General features: G+C 39.9%; 1 protein-coding gene and 1 pseudogene across 1 annotated transcript; both read left to right on the top strand.

Moving 5' to 3' along the window:
• On the top strand, nucleotides 1–24217 carry CTR9 (CTR9 homolog, Paf1/RNA polymerase II complex component). Its single transcript, XM_066640261.1, has 25 exons — nucleotides 1–153; nucleotides 1656–1754; nucleotides 3935–4174; nucleotides 4681–4798; nucleotides 5336–5425; nucleotides 7320–7468; nucleotides 8693–8800; nucleotides 9392–9499; nucleotides 9711–9947; nucleotides 11329–11418; nucleotides 11514–11642; nucleotides 11762–11945; nucleotides 12477–12565; nucleotides 13034–13219; nucleotides 13324–13411; nucleotides 13665–13813; nucleotides 15858–15974; nucleotides 16103–16248; nucleotides 17482–17553; nucleotides 18853–18988; nucleotides 19492–19635; nucleotides 20169–20323; nucleotides 20934–21030; nucleotides 21405–21517; nucleotides 23073–24217. Exons 1-25 carry the CDS (start codon nucleotides 109–111, stop codon nucleotides 23503–23505), a joined length of 3522 nt encoding a protein of 1173 aa, XP_066496358.1. The 5' UTR covers nucleotides 1–108; the 3' UTR covers nucleotides 23506–24217.
• Nucleotides 13445–13565, top strand: LOC136638249 (5S ribosomal RNA; annotated as a pseudogene).
• Nucleotides 24218–26013: the final 1796 nt, after the last annotated feature.

Here is a 26013-nt window from a genome sequence, read left to right as displayed (position 1 = left end):
GCGAAGCGGCTGCGCGAGCGTCAGACGGGACTGTGGTCGGAGGAGCGCTGCGGGGCTTCCGCGGCGCCGTCGGGCAGTTGCTCAGCCGGCTGAGGCGGCACCGCCACCATGTCTCGGGGCTCGATCGAGATCCCCCTCCGGGACACTGACGAGGTGGGAAGAGCGGGGCGCGCGCCTCCCTGCGTCCCCTGCTCTGGCCGCCTCCAGGGCTCTGAGTGGGGAGGCAGGAGCCCCCTCAGCCTCCCCTCCCCGCCCGGGACCTCGAGAAGCGCAGTTGCCTTGCCACGTTGAGGGGCGCTGGTCTGGTTGTGTTCGGGGAAGGGAGCGAGGCCGGGCTTCGCCTCAAGTTCTGGTTAAAGGGTGTTTACAGCCCAAGCCTGTGCGTTTCTACTCAGTGAGAAGTAAGCCCCATTAGAGTCCATGGGGCTTACTCCCAAGAAGGTATAGATAGGGTTGCAGCCTCAGAGCCCAAGCCTGTGCATGTCTACTCAGAAGGAAGTCCCATTAGAGTCCATGGGGCTTACTCCCAGGAGAGTGGGGATAGGATTGGGCTGTAACTAAGCCATGTGGGCAGGTATTGATTCTGTATCCTCAACATGGATCTCCTCTTGGGTGTGTGTGTGTACTTGTACAGATGCACAGATAGGGCTGTGCATCAGATAGGGGATAGGATATGTCCTTTGACTTGTACCAGTGGTTCTCAAACTTTTTAGCACCGGGACCCACTTCTTAAAACAAAAATCTGTTGGGACCCATCAAAAGTGCTGTCATATACCCGGAAGCAATGTTATGGCTGGTAGTGACATCATCAGTTTAGGCTTCAAACCTAAGCTGTGGTCAGCCAAAGGTCCCATTACGCAGTATGTTCATGCTGTTCTTTTGCATAGCTTGGAATTCAAACATTGCAAAGCAGAACACAGACTTCGATCCTCCTCCAACCACACAGCCCTCCCCCCTTTTCAGCATCCCATCTTCCTACCTATTCAGGGCAAAACACTATTCCTCTCCCCCACTGGGAGCCCATTCTGCCCAGCTCTGCACCCTGCATTTTCAGCTCTGTATTTTCATTGGCAGCTGAGCTAGGTGCTATGTGACCCACCTGAAATTGGCTTGCAACCCACCTATTGGATCCCGACTCACAATTTGAGGATTACTGGCCTATATTGTAATTCCCAGGTTCCACAGGTGTGCAAATGGACTGGGTGTTTGAGAGCATACCTAAGATGATACTGTTGCTAATCTTTGGTTCTGTACTTACAGTTGTTAATGTAGTTTAGAATTGCAGTTCCATACGCAGATATGTGTGGCTGCCAATTCTATTTCACACAAGACAAAACTTTCTATGTGGGAATGACCAATATATAGGAAAGTGACTTAATTTGTCACAAACAGTGGATATGTGTGGGTGTCATATTTTTTTTGGATAGATGTCTTGTGTGGTACAGAAGTACAAAAATGCATTCAAGCATTTTAACCAACAGAAGGTCATTTCTTCAGTGTAACTGTAACAAGCATGAAATATTAAGGGGAGTATGCTGGCTTGAAGGTTTATGCTAAATAAGGCACTTGATGGTTATTGCAGGAGTCTTAATAGCTCCTAAAGCTTGCCTACAATGGGTTATGAATACTTGTTATCATTTTTCTTTTTCTTTTAGGTCATCGAGCTTGACTTCGATCAGTTACCGGAGGGGGATGAAGTTATAAGTATTCTTAAACAGGAGCATACTCAGCTACACATATGGATTGCTTTAGCGGTCAGTATCTTGCCGAGATGTAATTGTATGCTTCATGCTTCTTTTGATCCTTCATGAGTAGAGGATACTAATAACCTGATCTTGTACATGTTTACTTGGAAACAAGTTCCAATTATTTCATTTGGCTTATTCCAGGTAAGCATGTGTAGGATTGCCAATTTAATTTTGAAAGGGGAATATAGGCTGTTTTGCAACAGCTATTTGAATATACAGCTGTGAATTATTTGTCTCAGTTTTGAAAGTACTGTGTTATTTCCATTCCCATTTTTTCCCATTTATATTATGTTCATATAAAAAAAAATCCATAGGCATTTGGGTCTCTTGCATGTATGGGGCTAGGGCTTTACTTGTTTCAGTAGAGGGATCTGATTCACGTGCATTGAAAAGTGTGTGTGTGTGGTTCCATCTTTCATTGAAGTAAACAAGTGGGTTGTTCCAGTAAACACCACATCTTATGCTGGGAACAGATTGCTGAACCAGATTGCTGAATCTGTATTGTTTGTATTGTATTGACCTTTGGCGGTTGTATTGTTGGAAGCTAATAATGAATCAGTCCAATGTGTGCCCAACTGAAAGCCAGATTTGTGTCATGTTAATTGATTGTGGCAGGTAAGTGTCAAAAAGAACAGATGGTAGATATAGAAGAGTAAATTTGGCTCTTTAGAAACAATAGTAGCAACTTCATTCCTGCCAATCAGGCTCTCTGCTTTCACTGTGTTCAGGAAATATACATGCACACAATCGACAGTTGAGTGAAAGTAAAGACTATAATTCTAAGTGCTTGGGGGTTCTCCTGGACTCGTAGCTCCTCCTGGATGTCCAGGTGTCAGCTGTGGCCAGAGGTGCCTTTGCCCAGCTTCGGCTGGTGCGCCAGCTGTGGCCGTACCTGTCTCAGGCGGATCTGACCACGGTGGTCCATGCCATAGTGACATCAAGATTAGATTATTGTAACGCGCTCTACATGGGGCTGCCCCTGAAGACGGTTCGGAAGCTACAGCTAGTGCAGAATGCGGCGGCTTGTGTAGTTACTGGGGATCGGCAGTTTGACTCTGTCACGCCACTACTCCAGCGGCTGCACTGGCTGCCCATTCGCTTCCAAGCTGAATGCAAGGTGCTGGTTATGACCTTTAAAGCCCTAAACTGCTTGGAACCAGCGTATTTGAGAGACCGCCTTCTTACGTGTAATCCAGTCCGTTCTCTTAGGTCATCAGAGGGGCCCTGTTGGTTGTGCCGTCATTGAGAGTGGTGAAGGGAATGGCGGCCAGAAACAGGGCCTTTTCGGTGGTGGCACCTACACTATGGAATTCCCTCCCCTTTGAATTGAGAGCAGCTTCCTCATTATTAGCGTTCCGGCGGGGCCTGAAGACTATTTTATTCAGGAAAGCCTTCGAGGCACCATAAGGGCTGTTTTTATAAATTTGTCCTTTACTGCATGCTATGTATTTTATCCATGTATTTTATTTTGTTTTAATTGTTTTTAACTGTTTTGTATTTTTAATGTTTATCTGTTGTTTTGTATTTTTAACCTGATTGTTAGCCGCCTTGGGTGCCCTTCGGGGAGAAAAGCGGAATATAAATTGAATAAATAAATAAATGCACCTACTATAGGATAAGCCCTATTGAACACAATGGGCAGCATCCAGACTTGCAACATGCCACATAAGTCGTCTTCTGTTCCTAGAAGGAGAGTGGTGGAAAGGCTTGTATGAGCAGAATTCAACTTCCATTTGTGGAAGGTAATTCCAGTGATGGCATGCTGCTGTGCCAAAAGCCTGGATGCTGCTCAGTGAGACTTGCTTCCAGGAAACAAGCAGAATATTGGTCAAACTATCCTTGCAGCACACTTGTGCTGGTAATCCCCAATGTAAGGCCATAGCAGTGTGAGGGTCACTGAATTTCCCCAACTTAAAGGCTTTATTGATTCTTCAGCTCACATAACTGTCTATATTCTCATTGTTTTTATCAGCCACAGCTATTGCTAACTGCAAAATATCTGTACTTGAAATAATTTTATTTCTATAAATTGGGTATAATATGCCATTTGTTGCTGAGTGCCCCCCTCTTTGTAGTACAAAACTTAAGAGTAAAATGATTTGATAGTATGTATCTAATACCAGACATTAAGGTGGTGAATTATTTCAATTTAGAGTAATATGAAATCTTGTATTTGCTTTTTCCAGTTGGAATATTACAAACAAGGCAAAACAGAAGATTTTGTGAAACTGCTAGAGGCTGCTCGTATAGATGGAAACCTGGATTACAGAGACCATGAGAAAGATCAAATGACTTGCTTAGATACTTTAGCAGCCTACTATGTACAGCAGGCACGGAAAGAAAAGAATAAAGACAACAAGAAAGAACTTATTACTCAAGCTACACTGCTGTATACTATGGCTGACAAAATCATCATGTATGATCAGGTAACAGAATAAACTTACTGTGGAAATACTTGGTTGTATCCAAAGAAGTGCAAGCAAAGTTTCATTCTGTATAGCTGATCCATAAGTAGAAACCATGCAGTCATGAGGTGCTGCACAAAACTGTAAAATGAAACAGGCCCTACTCAAACGCTTACAATCTGATCAGACACACAAGAAAGGGAACAAGTTTGGGTGAAAGGCACAAGAATATAGGAGTAAAATTACAAGACTTGATTACCAACAGATACCAGCAGAGTTGGTTTTGAGAAGAACATATAGAGAGACCATGGCAAAAGTACAAGAAATTTCAAGAGTTAATGAATTACTTTGTGAATTTGCTGCTATTAGCATCTTCTGTTGTGATACGTCAATGTAAACAAATTCAACATGAATAGTCAGTGGAGTAAAGCACAGTAAAATTACCACCTTTTTGGTGCAACTCTTTATTTTAACTGTGTGTGTGTTTCTTTTTAAGTGAAGCTTACATCTGTTTGTTGCTTCTTTAGAACCACTTATTGGGAAGAGCCTGTTTCTGCCTTCTGGAGGGTGATAAAATGGATCAAGCTGATGCACAGTTCCATTTTGTGCTCAACCAGTCTCCAAATAATATTCCAGCACTTCTTGGTGAGAATATTGTAAAGTAGGCTAAGGGTGGGGAAACCACAGTGACATTTTTATTCTCAGGAGTGGAGAGCAGCTACTTCAGCCTGTTAGAGTGCAAGTGTCTGTTTGAATATTGATCAAATTGTCCTGTATATAATGCTATCCTAGATAATAAGACTAGACATTGTGGAAAAGCAAATTATTTCAAATCTTCATTTCAGTATATGGTTAGTATGGGAAAATCTGCATTGACTAGGCCAGAGAAAAGGGAAGATATTTTGTGGCAAGAAGTAACTGATAAACAGTCATAACGGTACCAAGAGCAGCGTTCTTCTAAAGTTCTTAAATGCATCCAAATAAAAATGTCCCACATGAAATAAATTTGCTTTGAAAACTCACACCTATAACTTTAGAAATACTAGTTACTTGATACTACTCTTCTATAATTATGTGTGTGCTGATATTCCAATCTTGTCTCAAATAAAACCATACATTGCTATTGAATTATATCTGTGATATTTCAGCAGATTTTTATCAACCATTGCTTGTATCTAATAGGCAAAGCATGCATTTCATTCAACAAGAAAGATTATAGAGGAGCCCTTGCCTACTATAAAAAGGCACTGCGAACAAACCCTGGTTGTCCAGGTAAGAAATGGAAATTTTTCATTTAATTAAAGACAGGCTTTGGTCCATTGATACTTAAAATGATGCTCTTGAATTCAGGGAGTCCAAAAGCAGAAAATTATTGTTCAGAGTAGTTAGTGTGCTATGAACTTTTTTGGTCCTCAGATACTAGCAGTATACAGTGTGTCCTTTGCTTTGTGTGTTCTGTATAGCAGTATACAGTGTGTCCTGTGGGTTCAGAACCCACAGATTTGACCCAGCATCGGTTCAGAACCCCATGTCTGGAGGGCCCACAGAGGACCTCCAGACGCGACCAGAAGTAATTTACGGTAGTGTCCAGAGGTGTTCCGAGACATGGGGAGACCGAACGTGACCTCCTTGCTCCTCAGAAGGTCTCCCAGAGGCACTTCCAGTTGGCCGAGTAACCAGAAGTGCCTCTGGGAGGCCTTCTGAGGTGCGGAGGTGCCACATGTAGTCTTCCCATTCCTCAGAACATCTCTTGTGTCTGGAATGCACTTCTGGTTGTGTCCAGGGGTGCTCTGTGGGCCCACCCACGGATCTCAATATTCACTGATTTGGTATCCATGGGGAGGGTGTGTCCAGGAACGAATCCCTTGTGTACACTGAGTCCAACTTTTACTTCATAATGCAGAAAACTCAATGGGTTGCATCCAAAGTTGCTCATGACTAAATCCTATTGAAATTAACGGGACTCTGGTTATTCATGACTAACTTGTCTCATAGATTTTGGTGGTGCTAAATTATGATTAAGAGTCTTGGGATATAACGGATGGCCAGATCCTAAGGGTTGCTAACACCGGTGCTAGCTGTCATAAACAAGCTTTAAAGCACATTTGCAGTCGTTCAGGAGTAGGCAGTGCCAGCAGAAAGGCCTGTTCTATCCCACCACTGCTGAAACTGGAGCTGCAGCTGCTGGCACTGGTGACTACAACGCCGAGTGGCACAGGGGAGGGGGTATAATGGGGCAGGGGGAGGACAAAAGGGGGTGGATCAGGACCAGGAGGTGGTGGGGTTGACAGAGGAGGCCTCCACCATATCCTAATCCCCTTCCTGGGCCTGAAAGCCCTAGACCTGAGTAGCCCCATTGGCAGGTTGGAGCTCAATAAGGGGTGAGGGAACAACATTTCTTGTGAATGAGTTCATGAGGCATTTCTTTTAATTACAACTAGTGCAGAATATCCCACTGTTTTGTAAAGGCAATAGTTAGTATGCTGTCTGGCACAGAGTTTGATATCCTTGGATTCAGACTTCTGTTGTGCAGATGGAACATTAACACAAGTTATCTTACCACTTCCTTTCTGGAACACCAGAAAGGTTGTTCTTGAGACTTGGGGGACCCCCACGGTTGTGGCCTGGGTCCCTGACCTTCAGAATGGAGAGGGTGGGAAAAATTCATTTCGTGAGCTTCATTCTGTTTGTGATAATCCAACCTTCTAATTGCACCAAAGAACTGAAATTGCAAAATATCCCACAATTTCTGTAATTTTAATAAGAATTTAAGAAAAGTGCATCTAGTTCAACATTCTGTGTTCTATGAAGCATCAATCAGGTGCTGAAGTTCACAAGCAGAGCCAGATAGTAACAGCCCTTCCTTGCTGTTTGTTCTTGTAAAGTATATGATGACTGTAAATGGAAGCCAATGCTTGCTCTATTTTTTTTCAATTCTTTTAAAAAGTAATTTATACTACTGGCCCATCACAACATCTTGAAGAAATAAATACCTCTTTCAGTCGAAAGCCTGCAGGCAGGGAATATTAAAGCACCTACTGCACAGTAAGTGCTCTTCTAGAAGTAATAGTTGATGAATCTGTTTTTCTTAAATGAACAAATGAAAAAGTTCTAAATCTTGAATGAATTAAAGTTTTTTTAAAATTTTATTTCTTTATGCTTTCAGCTGAGGTTCGACTTGGCATGGGTCACTGCTTTGTAAAACTGAACAAGCTAGAAAAAGCTCGACTGGCATTCAGCAGAGCATTGGAACTCAATTCCAAATGTGTGGGGGCGTTAGTTGGATTGGCTGTTCTGGAACTCAATAACAAAGAGGTGGGTTGCATGTAGAATGATAAGATTCTAAAATGCTCTACTAGCAGTATAAGTTTCTTATAAGGTCCAAAAAGGTGCATGCATATTTTTCCCCTCTTATTTTGAAAAGTAATACAATCCTCAGAGAGTTCCTTGAAAGGCGGAATAATGCCTGTTACTGTTCCAGGTCACCAGTGCATTCCTGGACTGGCAAAGCCTTGCTGCTGAAGGTGGCATGGCAGGACATGTCTCATATATGAAACTTTATTTTGCATACACATGAAACAGAATGCAACAGTTTCATACACAAGACAGGTTCTGCCATATAAATAAAGAACAGTAAATAAAAAGATACGTTTATGACCCTATTGTAGGGCATTCAAATGATGTATTCAAATTCATATGTTAGTCAGCTCTACAAAATTTTTGATAGGTAGAAGTACCACATTATGTTTGCTAGTACTTGTCAGTCTTAATAGGGACTTGTATGAAAAGGCTTTTAAGGATCTAGTTCTTTATGTCATGTTTTATTTTATGGATTTTCATCCAAGGAAGGCAAGGATTCCAGAGAAGAAAAGGATATATGTCAAATGCTTTCATTAACTTATTTTTGCCTAGCCTGCAGGTGTACATGTTTGGTTCCTGTTGTGTATATGCAACGTTGGGCAAAAATGACTTAAGTAACCTCTTGACTTTGTTTTCTCTTTGTGGTTCCAGGCTGCTACCTAGCAATCATTGATCTATTTGACCAAGTGTGCAACATTGTCACTAGTAGTCTCTACTGGTAACTTTGAGGCCATTAATAAGACTTCTGTGATGCAGAGAGCTTGAGTGCTGCATAGACAGGAGAATTACCATTTCATTTTTTTTTTTTTTGGAACTAGGCTGAACAGGCCCAAGGACAGTCTCCATTAACCCTTTTGCTCCTGTTCTTGGCTCTGTTGAGCATAAATTCTTTATATGTCGTAGCTAGTTCTTTTGAAAGACACACATTCTTCTTTTATAATACCATTATTATCTTTATAGTTCTAATCTTGGTCCTGTTCCCTTTTCAACAGAGGAAACAAAGTTGTGGAGCAAAGGCTGTAACAGTAGATTGCTTAAGAGTGGTTGGAAATGAAAGCCTTTGAGAGCTCATAAATTTTAACACTTATCTGAAAAGAGCTATGCTAGAACCATAATAGTAAAGGACCAGTTACTAAAACTTAATGTAAATTTAAAAATATTTATTTAACTTGCTTTCAGGCTGATTCTATCAAAAATGGTGTCCAGCTGCTTTCAAGGGCATATACGATTGATCCTAGTAACCCAATGGTGCTAAACCACTTGGCTAATCACTTCTTCTTTAAAAAGGTAAGACAACTTCAGAAAGGTTGAATTATGCTTCTGGTTGAACATCTTTGCATTATGTTTCATCACAAATCAAGTTTTATGTCTGGGTGCTTTTCATAATATTGGTGGCAGTACAAAATAATTTGCTTTTCAGAATTATGCTTTTATTAACATCAAGATAGCCTGTACTTCCCTGGTGTTTTTTAAAATAAAAAACTGATCAGCGTTGTCTAAATCTGTTTATTTTGTAACTTTTTGTTTTAAATGGTCTTTGTTGTTAGGATCGCTTTACACACGGCAGTGCTGCTGAATTTACTGGCAGTGCTGCTGAATTTACTGCATGCATGGTTTGTGCTGCATTTACATGGAGAACATAGCATCAAAGCTGGAAGTGCATGCATACTTAGCTACAATTGCTGCAGTTCCTTCAATCACTTCCTCCATTTGCATGCAAGCAAGGAAGTACATGAGGATACTTGCATATAAATATGGAATTGTATGTAATTGAGTATACTTCCAAACAATGCAACATGATATTTGCAAGTACTGTGTGTCCTAAACTGTGCTTTTGAATGTTGACTCTTAAGAAAATGGTGGTATTTTTTCATGCAGGATTATGGTAAGGTCCAGCACTTGGCTCTCCATGCTTTCCATAACACAGAGGTTGAAGCAATGCAGGCAGAGAGTTGCTACCAATTGGCAAGATCTTTTCATGTTCAGGTAAGGTGAACATAACATAATAAGAATGTAAGAAGAGCCCCCCTGGATCAGGCCAATGGCCCATTTAGTCCAGCTTCCTGTATTTCACAGTGCCTTGTAAAATCTCTCTTCTTGTTTTGCATTATTTAGTTTTTTTGCATTTTTAATTTTTGAAATAGTTTATATGAAATATATGTATATTTAACTCTTTTCCCTCCCTTTCCCACCTTAGGAAGATTATGATCAAGCTTTCCAGTATTACTATCAAGCAACACAGTTTGCTTCATCTTCTTTTGTGCTACCTTTCTTTGGACTGGGTCAAATGTACATTTACCGGGGAGATAAAGAAAATGCATCACAGTGCTTTGAAAAGGTTTTGAAGGCTTACCCTAATAACTATGAGACCATGAAAATTCTTGGCTCTCTCTATGCTGCTTCAGAAGATCAAGACAAACGAGATATTGCAAAGGTACAATCATCAGTGTAGTTTTTAAACTTAGAGCAATTCTGTACATGTTTACTCAGAAGCAAGATTCGTTATATTAAGCAGGGCATCTTCCCTGTTTTCTATACAGTACAAGTATGTAACAATAGAGAATTCTTTCTTTAACAGAAAATGAAAGGGCCATGGATGCTCGGATTAATAAATTGTGGTCATGCAAAGTATAACAAAATTTAAGTGGCATTTTTATAATTTAAATTTGCCTTGAATTGTACCACTTGTCTTACCAATTTTTTTTTGTTTTAGTTCCCTCTTCTAAAGGTTTAATTCACTTTCTCTCAGCTGACATTTGTTTCTCCTCAGATGTTCACCTTGTACTTCAAATTGTCTGGTTCTAATCAAACATATTAAGGCATTATTTACTACTTAAAAATTAATAATTTGGTAAACATTTGCTCATTTTGATGCACAATGTCTTCTCAGCATTGTCATTGTGCTTGTGTATTCTATGTTTTTTTTACACGCACCCCCAATCCATTACTAACAAAAGCTTAAATTGCAGGAGCTAAATTCTGTATGTCAGTAAAATATAAACTTTTCATGTTAAAGCTATCCTTTTTTTTGAGAAGATAACATGGGATGCTTTGGAAATGCCATCTTATTTGCAGCTGAACTTTACTGACCAGGCAGAAAGTTTTAAAACACTATGTTCTGTTTAGAGCAGGGATGCCCAAACCCTGTCCCTGGGGCCACTTGCGGCCCTCAAGGCCTCTCAATGCAGCCCTCAGGGAACCCCTAGTCCCCAATGAGCCTCTGGCCCTCCGGAGATTTGTTGGAGCCTGCACTGGCCCGACGCAACTGCTCTGAGTGAGGGCGACTGTTGACCTCTCGCGTGAGCTGTGGGATGAGGGCTCCCTCCACTGCTTGCTTTTTCATGTCTGATGCAGTAGCAGCAGCAAAGAAAAGGCCAGCCTTGCTTTGTGCAAGGCCTTGTATAGGCCTTGAGCCTATTGCAAGACCTTCATTCATATAAGTTCATTTTTAATATATTCATTTATGTAAACTTATATAAATTTATTCAAATTTTAAATGTAAATTAATTCTTTTTTCCCCTGGCTCCCGACATAGTGTCAGAGAGCTGATGTGGCCCTCCTGCCAAAAACTTTGGACACCCCTGGTTTAGAGCTATGACTTTGGAAAATATTTATTCATTCTGATCCTCAATGTTGTCAACACAGCGTTCTTAATGGCAGTAGTTAATGTCTGCATGCCCATAAATTATTAGCTTTTATGAAAATGCTGTGGCCCCAGTCAAGTATGCTGAATTGCATTTTGTTGAACACTAGTTAACTAGCATTATTTCATAATTTTTGGCAATGTAAACATGTTAAAAAGTTGTATTTTGCAGGGTCATTTGAAGAAGGTCACAGAACAATATCCTGATGATGTAGAAGCATGGATCGAGCTAGCGCAAATTCTAGAGCAGACAGATATACAGGTATTCAGATGCATAAAATCACACTTTTACTAAACTGTAGAGTTTTTTGCATAGATCTGAACATCTCCAATTTCTCTTTCCTGTTCATTTCACAGGGTGCTCTTTCTGCTTATGGTACAGCAACACGAATCCTTCAGGAGAAAGTACAGGCTGATGTCCCTCCGGAGATTTTGAATAATGTGGGGGCTCTCCACTTCAGACTTGGAAATTTAGGAGAAGCGAAGGTGTGAACCACTACAACTTCTACTAGGCAACAGGCTTATAATAATTCTTGATTCTCCACAAACTTTGCATACTTAAAGATGTATTGGTATTTTGTTCCCTTTCTACTTCTTATCCTTAGAAATACTTCTTGGCCTCTCTGGATCGTGCCAAAGCAGAAGCAGAACACGATGAGCATTATTACAATGCAATCTCTGTCACTACGTCCTACAATCTTGCCAGACTGTATGAAGCAATGTGTGAATTTCATGAAGCAGAAAAACTATACAAAAACATCCTAAGAGAGCATCCCAATTATGTTGACTGTAAGAAATCTTGTGTAGTTCTCTTGATTGCTTGCATTTCCCTGGGTCATACTGTTTAATTGATCACTTTTTGAGGTGTATATGTGTGCACACAGTTTATCCTTCTATTTTAAGGTTTCTTTTATTTAAAAAAAGTCCCTTATCATAAGTCACTTTTCCTCTAGTATTCTGTGCAAGACATATGAGGTTGTAATCAAATGACCTATAGTCTATAAAACTGCCATTGCATTTTGTGAGTGTGTCATTTAGAGAGCATGTTATTAGCAGGAGCACATTTGCATAGTTCCATCCTGTGTTGCTCAAAATAAGGCTGTTCTGTGCTGTGCAGTAGCTGTGATTGACACATCTAGCAATCAGTGGCTGTTCATTATTACATGGCTGTGCTGTGCTATACTTGAGTAATGAACTAACTTAAGAGGCCAAGCTAGTGTAGGAAAACAGTGCAGCAGATGTGCTTTGCTGTGAACGCATAACGGTACACTCTAACAGAACTAGGTCTCTGAGTATTAAATTGTATTTTCCTGTATTCAGGCTATCTGCGTTTAGGAGCTATGGCCAGAGATAAAGGAAACTTTTATGAAGCTTCTGACTGGTTTAAAGAAGCCCTTCAAATCAATCAGGTTAGTAAGAATGGGTCAGCATTCAAATGGCAGTGTTATAATGAACTTAAGGTTGTTTGTGGAAAGCTTTCAAATTTCTTTGTCTTGCATAGGTCTCATTGATCTGTGTAACCTTATGAACATCACTTAAATGGTAAATGTTATTTCACTCTCCATTTTCTATGGGAAAGATCATCTTGATAGCACCTTTCTGAATGAACAGTTGGGGTACATAGGGAGATGTTCTTAGTAGCTTTGGAATTTTCCTTGTGGTAGAAATCTGCAAAGTCTAAACTGTAACATCCTCTGGAAGTGATGAAAATGTAAAGAGAATTTTCAGTGACTGAACTTTTTATTTGTTTTAAAATCATGATTAACCCCCCCTTAAACCTAGGGGCTTTGGGGAAGGTTTTGAAATAAGAATTTAGCGTAAATAGATAAGTTTAGTGAGATGTCATTTTGTGTTGTTTTTTTTTTAATTTGTTCTAGGACCATCCAGATGCTTGGTCCTTAATTGGAAACCTTCATTTGGCTAAACAAGAATGGGGTCCAGGGCAGAAGAAATTTGAAAGAATATTGAAGCAGCCATTGACCCAGAACGACACTTACTCTATGTTGGCTCTGGGCAATGTGTGGTTACAGACTCTGCACCAGCCCACTAGGGATCGAGAGAAGGTAAAGACTGTGCTGTGCTTCTGTGACCAGTTCAGTGGTCAGCGTTGTCTATAACTCTTCAGTTGTAAGTATCCATTTATGCAAGAGTTCATATCTCTCTGCAGGAAAAGCGCCATCAGGATCGTGCACTAGCCATCTACAAACAAGTACTCAGGAATGACCCAAAGAATTTATATGCTGCTAATGGCATAGGTGACTATTGGATTGAGATTTCTTGTCTGAACTTTCTTCTGGCATTCTGCACCCTGCACATGCCCGATCTCGTCTGATCTCGGAAGCTAAGCAGGGTCAGGCCTGGTTAGTACTTGGATGGGAAACCACCTGGGAATACCAGGTGCTGTAGGCTTATACCATAGTCTTTCGAGACTGAAGGTTGCCAACCATTCTGCAGTTTTGGTGGTAGTACATAACATCTGAAAGTTCTCCTTTGGCTTCTCCTTTTTAGGAGCTGTACTGGCACACAAAGGATATTTCCGTGAGGCTCGCGATGTTTTTGCCCAAGTGAGAGAGGCAACAGCAGATATCAGTGATGTGTGGCTCAATCTGGCACATATTTATGTGGAACAGAAGCAGTACATCAGTGCTGTACAGATGGTAATCCTTAAATAGACAGATTTGGACATGTGTCCTGTAAAGTTCATAGTAAAAATATTAAAATGATGATTTTTCCCTAAGATGGAAGTTTCTGTTTGCATGCATCCCCCTCCCCATCAATATGATAGCAATTTGAAAAAGTAAATTTTCCTTTTGGGAAGTGGCTCTTGCTAAGATCATGATTTTCCTCCCCCCCTCCCCCTGTGGTTTTAAAATCTCTCAATTTCATCATGACCTTATTTCATAAAACTATTAAGCAGATGGTCTCTATTAAACGGATCTACAAATATAGGAACACCAAATGAATGAACACTGTATAATGAAACAGTATACTGAGGGAGGGTGAAAGAGAACACTTAAAAATGAAATGAATTTTCAGTGCAATGAAAAGTTGCAGGCGAAGGCTGAAATTATGTATGTAATTATATGGGGGTTATTCTCAGAGAACTCAGTGGGGCTTCCTTCTGAGTAGATATAGGATTGCACTGTAAATTTCCTGAACCTTGGAATATAGTATTGGAAAGCCACTGGTTAAAAAGTTTTAATAGAGGAAATCTTATGGATACATTTAAACTGGAAGTTTAAAAAATATAACCCAAAATGCTTCTAGAGAGTAAAACAAAACAAGTTACAAGCAAGGTAAAAACAGCTGTACTCTATTCAGAGAATGAAGAAAAGCTGAAAAAGTGCCATTAAATTATCCCATATAACAGTAGAATTGTTTGTTAAACATTGGAGAGGAACCCAACTTAATATTTGCACAGAAAAACATGGTACCAAAATAGGAGATTGCTGCTCAGTTATTCATACAAACCAAGAAGATTAACACAAGGAATAGACCTCTGAAAGAGCTGAGAAGACTCTGCTTCACTTGACTAATAGTAGATTAATATTCACAGCTGGGAATTCTGTTGTCTGTACTCTTGCATAACTTGTAAAGTAAGTTAATCCTATACTAAATTGGATTGTGCATGTAGAACACCTATTTATTAGCATCATCTTTTTAATTTTAATAGATGTGGCAATAGTAATATGATGGGTCTGTACTGGATACAAGGTAGATGGCTTTTCTCCTGTTTAGGACTATAGTAAAGCATGTTCTATTTCATATAGCCTGGGACTCTGCTCCTTAATCTCTGTTTTTTGAATGCTAATCAGGAGTTCCTCAGTGAGAAGATCAGCAATAGCAGACAAACTTTTCTGTAGGACAGCGTGCCCATTATTTATGATCTTGTCCTGTAGTTTGCGGCCACAAGAGTAGTGTGTTTTAGACCACATTCCAGGTTCCCATGGCAACACTGAGGCTCCAGAAGCCTGAACAAGAACCGTAATGTATGCATCCTTGAACGCATCCCAGATTTGTCTGCACAGCATATAGGGATTCTGTGGCACATACATAGTTTCCTTTAGTAGGCTGGTTGATGTGAAAATGATCCTTAAGGTAAAATATTTGAAAGTGACCTAGAACATCAGCATTTGCACTATAAATATTTTGACGTTGGGATTAAATAATCTGTTTAAGCAGAGGGACAAAAAACAATAGTGGATTTTTCTGTAAGAAGTTGAAGTGCAATTTTCTAGCGTTCACTAATGATACAACATAATTGCTCACTTTTCCCCATGTTTTAAAGGATCCCTGATCTCATGGACAGCATCTTTTTCTGTCTTGAAATGTGTACATCTCACTTTTAAACAGCAAATTGGATGATGTACTCAGGATAGAAAAAGCAGGAACTTCAAATTGTATGAAGTTTCTAAGGTTGCTTAGCTTGCATATGTGGAAGTACCAATTGTGTATGCCAGTTAGTCTGGCTTCTCACTATAATGAAGAGTTGCAGAGCGCTTGAGACACACAAGCAGCAGACATCGTGGCTTACGAGAGTGATGCTGTATTACATGCAGCAGCAACCACCATATTAGCTACCTGAATTAATAAGTTCCTGTTAAATGAAGCATCCCGTTGAATTAAACATGAATTTAAGTCAAAAACTAATTCTTAAAATTCAAAAGACTTCTATGATTGTTTGAATTCCTTCTGCTGTAGTACGAAAACTGCCTCAGAAAATTCTATAAGCATCAGAACACAGACGTCCTGTTGTATTTGGCTCGAGCTCTCTTCAAATGCGGCAAATTACAAGAATGCAAGCAGACACTGCTGAAGGTAATGATGGATTTTTTTTCTTTTACTATATTAGATGTGTTGTAGAATCAGCTTGTGCTCACTGGAGCTGTGGTTGATTGACAAGTATTTAAATTAAGCAGTTAATCAGTTTTAATTTGAACCCTCAGGCTAGGCATGTTGCACCCAGTGATACAGTCCTTATGTTCAATGTGGCATTGGTGCTGCAGAGACTAGCAACTTCTGTCCTGAAAGATGAGAAAAGTAACCTGAAGGAAGTACTAAACGCTGTAAAAGAACTGGAGCTAGCTCACAGGTAACCAAATGTACTCTTATCTTTCTTTGCTATTTATAGCTAAATGACTGCATTGTATTAGAGCGGTATGAAGATGAGAAAGCAGGTACCAAATTCTAACCTTTTTTGTGCAATTTTATATATGTAGACTTGTCAGTTCATGGAAGTTTGAAACTAAAGATTTCATTATGGACTAATATAATAATGCCATAAGTTCAATCCAGATACAGCAGTTTTTTAAAGAGACCCTTTTGTAAATGGATTTGTATGAAATTGAGGGTAAAGCAATAATGAGCACCCCCTACGCCCCCCCCCCCAAAGGAGTTGAATAATACTTACAGGAAGCCTGGAGCTCACGGGCTTTTTTGCTTTAATGACTTCCTCAACTTGATGTCCTCCTCTAGAGGTGCAAATGATAGGCAGTCATGCCGGTCAGATTCAGAAGAGCAGCAGTCACAGAACCTTTCAGCAGAAAGAAGCTAGGTGGAGGGCAAGCTTCATAGTAGCATCCAGCTACTCTGGCCTTCAAGGAGTGCTATATTTATGAGAATTCAGAAGTCCATTTCTAGATCTAAGCTGTTCTGAGCAGAACCAAATGATGGCTTGAGACTTGATCTCTAGTACTTCTGCACTGGGAGCTCATCTACAAGTCGTATGCTTCTGTTTTTACTTACTGTCTCACTGAATGTACGACTAATTTCTTTTCTCATATATTGCAGCACTTTTGCAATATTTACGGGCGTGAACATTACCTGTGCCAAATAGCTGCCTCCTCACCCACTAGTTTCATTTGCTTGAGATTTTCATTAAACTGTTGTTTGACAGGCTCTGCAACATCTGCAGAACTCTGAGCATCTATACAATTATTCAACCCTCCACAAAAAAGGGTGCACTTGGGCAGTCAAGGTGCATTTAAGCAAGTGGGAATTTCTGACTTTATTATGAGAAGTGGGTTGCAACCAAAGTGTTTTGGAAATATTTTCTGTTGGAAGGTGAAAGGTTGGATATACAATAAGTGAAATATAGACAGAATATAGTTTCAAACTCATTTTAGTGGTATCTAGTTTGTGGTGACCCTTGGTTCGCATCATTATGTATGGGTTCTTTTCCCCACCATAAATAGGTGTGTGTGTGTGTGTGTGTGTGTGTGTGTGTGTGTTAAAATAAGGATGCATCTGAAGGGTTAGCATTTGGTCTTAAAAATTAAGCAAATAATGTTAATAAATAGTGTTCTGACTTTCTGTTTCCATTCAGATACTTCAGTTACTTAAGTAAGGTGGGAGATAAAATGAGATTTGATTTGGCACTTGCTGCAACTGAAGCCAGGTAAGAACTGCTGTTTTTGCCTCGGTAGCCCATGGCTAGAAGAATCAGACTCAGTACTATAAAATAATATATGCAAAAATATATGCACACTTGCATAATAATAGATAAAGGAATTGGGGTTACTTTGGCTCAAAGGTTTGGGCTGCAATCCTATTCACAGTTTCCTGGGAGTAAGTCTCATTGAGCACAATGGGAATTACTTCAGATTAGACATAAGATTGTGCTGTTGATGTTGACTATGTATGGCCCTGACCTAAATGCATGCACAAAGGAAGAGGGGGCTTTAATTTAGGCCCTACAATGGTGGCTACCCATGCATTCCTGCATCTTTATTGGACCCAGAAAATGCCAATATGGTTGCTAACTGGTTTTCTCTAGTGATGCTGATAGACATAGCAACGAATCATCTTCTTCTTTTTGAACCATATTTCTAAAGAATGCACTTTGATGAAAGATTCCTTGTTCATTAGCTTGAACTTTCAAAGATCTGCCTCCTTTATTTTTCCTGCTTGAATCTAAATGCCTAAACAAAAAATTGCTTTAAGCATTTCTCTTTGCTGGAATGTTTTCCTAACTGACTAGTTTTCCTAACTAAAGAAAAGTTTTTAGCAGCTTTCTTGGAAAACAGGTCTGGTTAGGAAAAGAACTAGAGCTTCTTAATAGAGTATATTTCGCTTTTGTCATATTAAGGTTTAGATAATTCTGAATAAATACTTGAAGTATTTACTGACCACTTTTTAATCTTGGTTACTGAGATAGCTCACAATGTAAACTAAAACAGGAGTATAATCTCAGGAACAAAAATTTGAAATAAGCATTAGAATTGGGCTAAAACAGCAGGAAGAGTAAAACTAAGTCCCAAAGGTGGAGAAAACAGTAATGTCTTTACCTGGTATTGAAATCCATAAAAAGGGGCTGTACAAATAGAGCGCTCAAGAGTTGAAAGACCACAATCAAGAAGCCTCTGAAAGCTAGGGATAGGCACTAGAGAGAGGAAATGTGTCATTTGGGGTAAAGCAGTAAATAAACGCAGTTTGGATTATGTTACCAGGCAAATTGTATAAAAAGTGTTTTGACTCTTAAGCAATGGTAATGAGTCCATCAAAATGCAGCCCCAGCTTCATGAACAGTTTTTTTTCCCCTTAGAGGTACTTACTACGTTCTTGGATCTCAACCAATAGCATTTATTCATGATTAACCTTGTTCCTTTTATTGAGCGTGTTGTGTTTTGGCCAGTGTAGCTGAATGCATTTTGATGCATTGTTTCTGCTTCTGTCTGAAAATTCTTAAATGTTATAGGCAATGTTCCGATCTGCTGAGTCAAGCTCAGTATCATGTGGCTCGAGCTCGCAAGCAGGATGAAGAAGAACGAGAGTTACGAGCGAAACAAGAGCAAGAAAAAGAACTGCTGCGTCAGAAGTTACTCAAAGAACAGGTTCCTTCTTTCTTCTGCTACTGCATCAGAATTGTTTATGGTTGTGGACATAACGCCAACCCTTTAGCTGTAGCAAAGCACAATACAGGCATAGGGCTGTGTTGAAAGGCCATGCTTGGTTTATGTGAATAGTAAGAGGAGTTGCATGCACTTAGTTGTGGTTTGGGAAAAATAATTCAATTTTAAGATTTAGGTTAGTTAGCAGTGGGACAAGTGCTGTACTATATGCATTGCTACCCATACATTCTGTAAATGAGCAAAAATTTTACTTTTCAGTACTTTTCTATTTGCGATATACTCTGTGCAGTGTGTTCCATTGTTGTATGGTAGATCTTTTAAAGACAGCTAATGTACTACTAGGCTTTTGCACCATAAAGAGCACCAAGTGGATCTTCAACAGTAGTTTGATTTGGGGAGGGTTGTTTCAAGAATGGATCAACATTCTAAATGTGTGCTTTGCATATCTACAGTCAGCATGTTAACTAAATGCATTACACTTTCAGGAAGAAAAGCGCCTCAGAGAAATAGAAGAGCAAAAGAAACTTTTGGAGCAAAGAGCACAGTATGTAGAGAAGACCAAGAATATTCTGATGTTTACTGGAGAAGTTGAAGGATCAAAAGAGAAAAAGCGTGGTGGACCTGGCCGGGTACAGAATAACACATTTGAACTTTTTCTTTATGGTGGCAGGCTTGAGCTAATACTGTTGTAAATGTATGCTGTGCTGTGGTGACAGACAACAAAAGTAGGGAATGTGAAGGTTAAGAGCAAGCAATGTCCTATTTTTACACGAAAGGATTTTGTTTGGTAAAGCCATTTGCCTAACAGGCTACAATCCTATGCACTCTTACTAGAGAGTCATTCCTATTGAAATGAGTACAACTGATCTGCATAAACATACATAGGATTGTACTATTAGGCAGAGTTTTACTTGGTTAGGTATCATATTGGATTCAAGTACAAAATGTGTGGGGTGTGATGTGTTGAGAGTTGTCCGAATTGTGAGAGCTTCCTAGTTTGTTTTTTAAAATGTACATTTCTCCAGATATTCTTCAGGGATTACGTTGAAGCATAATATTCAAGTTGCATGTGTTCTGAGCTGGAAAATGTTTCAAGTAGGTGGGTGGGGGAATAATTTCAAGCTGCAAATAGTCAGCAGTGTGTGGTTTGTGAATTTGACAGCGTTCCAAAAAAACCGGGGAATTTGATGAATTCGTCAATGATGACAGTGATGAAGATCTTCCAGTGTCTAGAAAAAAAAAGAGGAGGAAGGGCAGTGGTAGTGAACAAGATGGTGAGGAAGAAGAGGGAGAGAAGAAAAAGAAGAAAAGACGAAGGTAAGTCATAGTACCAAACTAGCCTTTGGCAAGGATTCAAAGGATTGCACAGGGAACTTCTCTGAGCACTGTAGCTTTAGAGAGCCTGTCTTCCTTCATGTGGTATCATTCCAAGAGAAACTTTAGGCAGCTTTGATGAAACACCCACCTAGAGCTTCAGAGTGGGAGATGAAAGAAGGTGCATGCTCATGGAAGCACTTCCATGTATCAAAGCAATAGTTGGATCCTCACCATGGTATGCACTGTATCATTCCTGACACTATTTGAGAAGCAAGTGTCTTTTGTTAGTAGGCCAGTGCATGTACCTCTGTTTGCAGATGGTTTTTTATTTGTCATTTTTGATTACTGATGATATATTGAATGCACTAAGCTTTAGCAAGCTAGGCCAGTGAATATTGTTTGTCCTTCTACTGTAGTCAGCATCCAACTACAGGGCACTTGGTTTATCATACTGTCCACTTGAGAAATACCTTTAAGTAACATTATTACTCTTATACATATGAGAGATATTTTAACAAACAAGAATGTGTAGACAAAAGCATTTGCAGCAATTTAAATGGAATATTATTAGGACTCTGAACAGAGTGTGTATGTGTGTGTTCCCTCCAAGGCCCCAAAAGGCAGATGATGGTACTGATGATGATGAAAATGAGGCTGCACCCCGACCAAAAAAACGTCGCCCAGCTAAGACTGAGAAGAAAAGAGCTGTGTGTATATCTTTAAACTTCACTTATTTGTATTTCCATTTAGTGGAATTGTAGTAGTCTTGGATTGAAGGCAGCCAGTTTTAGTGTGCTGCAAAACATTGAAATGTTGACTCATATTTTCCATATCTTCTGAGCAAGCTTTGAAGCTTACCAGTATAAAATTACTTTGTGGGTGCCTATCTCATTGCATGCTCTACAATCTAATTAAGAGGTAAATAAACATTATCCCACAGCTATCTAATAATTGGTCTTTATGCCACTTTTCCTGATGAAGTATCTGATGTTAGGAATCCATAATATTTCACCATAAAGAGGTTGAACACCCAGTTTTTTGTACTGCTCCTTTTAACTTCCATTTTTCCATTTTTTAACAGCCTAAAACAGAACGCCTGCCTCCTTCAATGAAGGGGAAAATAAAATCTAAAGCAATAATTTCATCTAGTGATGACTCATCTGATGAAGATAAACTCAAGATTGCTGATGATGGGTATGTATCACTTACCCTGTGAGATTTACTCTTGTAACACGACTCTGTTACCTGCATAGAAAATGGATTACGTTTTCCAGTTCAGGGACATGAAAAACAAGAACATGACCCATGAATTCAGTCTCCTCCAACTACAACATGCTGAGCAACTTTGCTACTTCAGGATAGTAATAATAATTTTAATGGCTTCTGTAACCTTAATTTTAATTCATTTGTCCCATATGGACTGAACATCCCTTAATGCATTCTGTTGTTTCTGTAACATAACTGTGTTATGTTGGGTTTACAAAGCAGATTTCCTACCCCCTGCAAAAAGTCAGAAAATCTATTTCTATCAATGCATACTACTCATAGCTTTTCACATTCCATTTCCTCCTTGTACCTTTATATCATGTAATGGTTCAAGTGGAATCAAACATACTTTATGCATTTTTTGTTGTTGTGAACTTTAGTGAATTTAATGAACTTCAATGAATTAATGAACTTTAAAGAATTTAATGAATTGTGAACTTTAATGAATATTGTGAACTTTAATGAATAGGAAAACACTAGGCTTAGGAAGAAAAGTAAGATACAATATGTTTATAAAATGAAATACCTCTGCAATCTCTCCTTTCATTGTTTATAGTTAAGTCTCTGTTCATATTGTGAATTCTGCAAGGGGTTCAGAAGAACCCATGATATTGCAGGCAGAAGTGCAGTTTCCTGCATTTCTCCATTTTTCTGTGACTGTGAAGACAAGCTAGAGCAGGGGTGTCCAAATTTTTTAGCAGGAGGGCCATATCGTCTCTCTGACACGGTGTTGGGGGCCAGGGAAGAAAATAATTAATTTACATTTCAAATTTGAATAAATTTACATAAGTTTACATAAACAAATATATTAAAGATGAACTTAAATGAATGAATGAAGGTCTTGCAATAGTTCAAGGCCTATAAAAGGCCTTGCAGAAAGCAAGGCTGACTTTTCCTTTGGTGCTGCTACTGCATCACAGACGTGGAACAGCAAGCAGTGGAGCGAGTCCTCATCCCACGTGAGAGGTCAAACAGTCGCCCTCATGCTGAGAGCAGTTGCATCGGGTCAGTGCGGGCCCCAGCAAGTCTCCAGAGGGCCAAAGGCTCATTGGAGACTGGGGGCTCCCTGAGGGCCACATTGGGAGTCCTCAAGGGCCGCAAGTGGCCCCAGAGCCGGGGTTTGGGCACCCCTGAGCTAGAGAGTGGTGAATGCCTGCTGAAGTTGTAGAAACTAGAGTGTGTAGTTGAACAAGATTTCCAGTGTGTAGGGCTTCAGAATTTTGCATAGCTATTTGTTTCTGTCTATGGTTGACAAAACTGCAAATGAGCAGGAAAAATAGAATAAATTATTCAAACCATTAGAAAATATGAATATAAAAAAATTAAGACATTGATTTGCCTATTGCAGATGTGAGGTTTTCTTGGCACAGAATTTATATTTTGGTGCAAAGTTCCAGGGACTTCTGAAATCACAGGATACATAAGCCCTAGTTATAAAGTTAATGTTGACCTTAATTTAATGTTGTCATCTTTTCTTGGACAGTAATGCCAGGAACAGTAACAGTGATTCGGATGATGCAGAGCAGCCACGCAATAAACACATCATGTCGGACAGTGATTTGGACCATAGTAACAAGTCTGGAAGTGAAGGGGGTAGTCCCAGGAGATCCAGTGCCCGCCCTTCTGATGAGGACTCAGACAGCGATGGGTCAGCACGAAAGAGGAGGCGATCAGATTCAGAACAATCTGACAACGAATCTGTGCGGTCAGGAAGAAGTCAGTCTGTACAATCAGGGAGAAGTCGCTCAGGTGGTTCTGAGAACGAATCTCGCCCAGCTTCTCACAGTGCTGATTCTGAGAGAGATTCAGATAGAGCATCTGATAATGAAGGCTCAGGTAATGAGTCTGAACCAGAGGTATCCAACAATGAGGCATCTGAACGAGGTTCATATGGTGGATCGGATGACAGTGATTAGATTTCAGTTACAGCCTGTGTTTTTATAAACTGCTTTGTAAATATAATTTGATGTGAGAGAGATTGGGGGAATTTAGGGAGTCTGTCTTTTCTATTTGAAAACTGTGATTTAAAAACATGGCACAACTGTGTTTTAGGAAAATTTAAACATTTCCTTTAGCATTTTTCTACTGAACTATATACTTGCTAGATCCTAGTTTCCCCTAGCATACAGTATCTCCTTAATCCTGTGGTACAGGTGTGCTGTATGCAGGCTAAGAAACATGCATTGTCAGAGCGTACATAAGACTGAAGAGCCAAAACACCAAGAATAGTAATCCTACATCTAGTTAATGCTTGCTTAAGGCCCCCTGAACCAAATGGCACTTAAGAACATCTAACTGGATGGAAGGCTGTAGTCAGTGCTGTCTTGCTTAGTCTGATCAAAAGCATGTTGTACTTGTTTTTTGTTTTTTTTTTAATATATACAAAAAAGGGGTACTGGTAGAATTCCAAGAAGTTATGAAATGGTATGAAGAATGTTCGGGCTTACAAAGCTGTAGCTTTGGCTCTGTAGCTCTTTATAAAGTATATTTTTATGTTATGTTGGAAGTACATGTGTGCTGTAGCAAAATGCCTGAATTGAAACAAACTTACAAAAATAATGCTATGGAAATGCCTTCTTGAGAGTGAAAAGATCTGACTATGGCATCCAATAAAAACTGTTGCTACCATTGGAGTCTTGTTTTACTATAGTGGGTATTTCTATTATTTTTTTAAGATCATATTAGGCTAATTTTGAACTGTTGAACTTAACATATTCTGCGCCATTTTAATTTTTAGCCTTCTCTGTCCTTGGAGAAATGACCTCTAGGGTGGGTTTTTCCCTAGTGAATTATCATAAATTTGGCTATGAGCAAGAATGGTCCTGTGCATGTGACTTCTACTGTCAGTCATTTTTGAGAACCTGTATAACTTGTAATTTTGGGGTCAGATCATGAAAGTGACAAGGATGTAGCTTTTATACGACACTCAAATCACAAGTCATAGAAGAGCATGTGAGTCTACAGACACATGAAATTTGTTTGTGTGGTAAGCGCCTAATTGTTAAAAAGAAACTATCCACCTATATGTTGCAAATCACTATAAAGGAACTACTAGCAGAACTAAGCACTTGCATGAGAAGGCTAAATTATTCTTTATTTGAAATGCCCAAATCTATTTATGATTCATAAAATGACTTTTCCAGTTCAGCAAGAGCAAGGTAGAAGCACTGAAGTGTGATCTCAGCAAATGAGTCAGGCAAGAAGGTTGATCAATGTTTAGTAAAAGTACCTGTGAGATCATTGTTTCTTGCCTTGCTCAATCAGAATCACTTGGTAGCTTTCCCAAGATGGCTGCTAGTTCAGGCATGCTTTGTGGAGCGTCATGCCTAATTTTGAAGAGGCCACAGAAGGAAAAGACTGATCTTTCTGGAAGGTGATGAATATGTTATATCCTGCCACACATCGTTCTATCAAACCGTTCAGGTGGAACTCTAGGAGCAAGCTGATAAGCACTGAGGGCAGAACCAGGGAGAGCTAGGTTCAAATTCCTATTCATGCGTGAAACTCACTGGGTGATCTTGGACTAGTGCCTCTCTCTCTCTCTCTCTCTCTCTCTCTCTCTCTCTAGGACTCTCAGAGTAGGGGAATAGGCTAAACTGCTCAATGGTTTCCTCAAGACCTTTTTCCTAAAAGAGGAATAACTCTAAGATGCAACTTTTCCCAATAACTCGAACATAAGAACAGCCCCACTGGATCAGGCCATAGGCCCATCTAGTCCAGCTTCCTGTATCTCACAGCGGCCCACCAAATGCCCCAGTGAGCACACCAGATAACATGAGACCTGCATCCTGGTGCCCTCCCTTGCATCTGGCATTTCTAAAATCAGGAGGTTTTATCATGGTTTTTATCACGCACATCATGGCTTGTAACCCGTAATGGATTTTTCCTCCAGAAACTTGTCCAATCCCCTTTTAAAGGCATCCAGGCCAGATGCTGTTCATCACATCCTGTGGCAAGGAGTTCCACAGACGAACCACACGCTGAGTAAATAAATATTTTCTTTTGTCTGTCCTAACCCTCCCAACACTCAATTTTAGTGGATGTCCCCTGGTTCTGGTGTTATGTGAGAGTGTAAAGAGCATCTCTCGATCCACTTTATCCTCATGCATAATTTTGTATGTCTCAATCATGTCCCCCCTCAGGCGTCTCTTTTCTAGGCTGAAGAGGCCCAAACGCCATAGCCTTTCCTCATAAGGAAGGTGCCCCAGCCCAGTAATCATCTTAGTCACTCTCTTTTGCATCTTTTCCATTTCCACTATGTCCTTTTTGAGATGTGGCAACCAGAACTGGACGCAATACTCCAGGTGTGGCCTTACCATCGATTTGTACAACAGCATTATATTAGCCGTTTTGTTCTCAATACCTTTTCTAATGGTCCCAAGCATAGAATTGGCCTTCTTTACTGCCGCCACACATTAGGTCGA

Source organism: Tiliqua scincoides, chromosome 1, assembly GCF_035046505.1.
Source record: "Tiliqua scincoides isolate rTilSci1 chromosome 1, rTilSci1.hap2, whole genome shotgun sequence".
In the NCBI taxonomy this organism is placed as follows: Eukaryota; Metazoa; Chordata; class Lepidosauria; order Squamata; family Scincidae; genus Tiliqua; species Tiliqua scincoides.
This window is presented reverse-complemented; position numbering and strand designations above follow the sequence as displayed.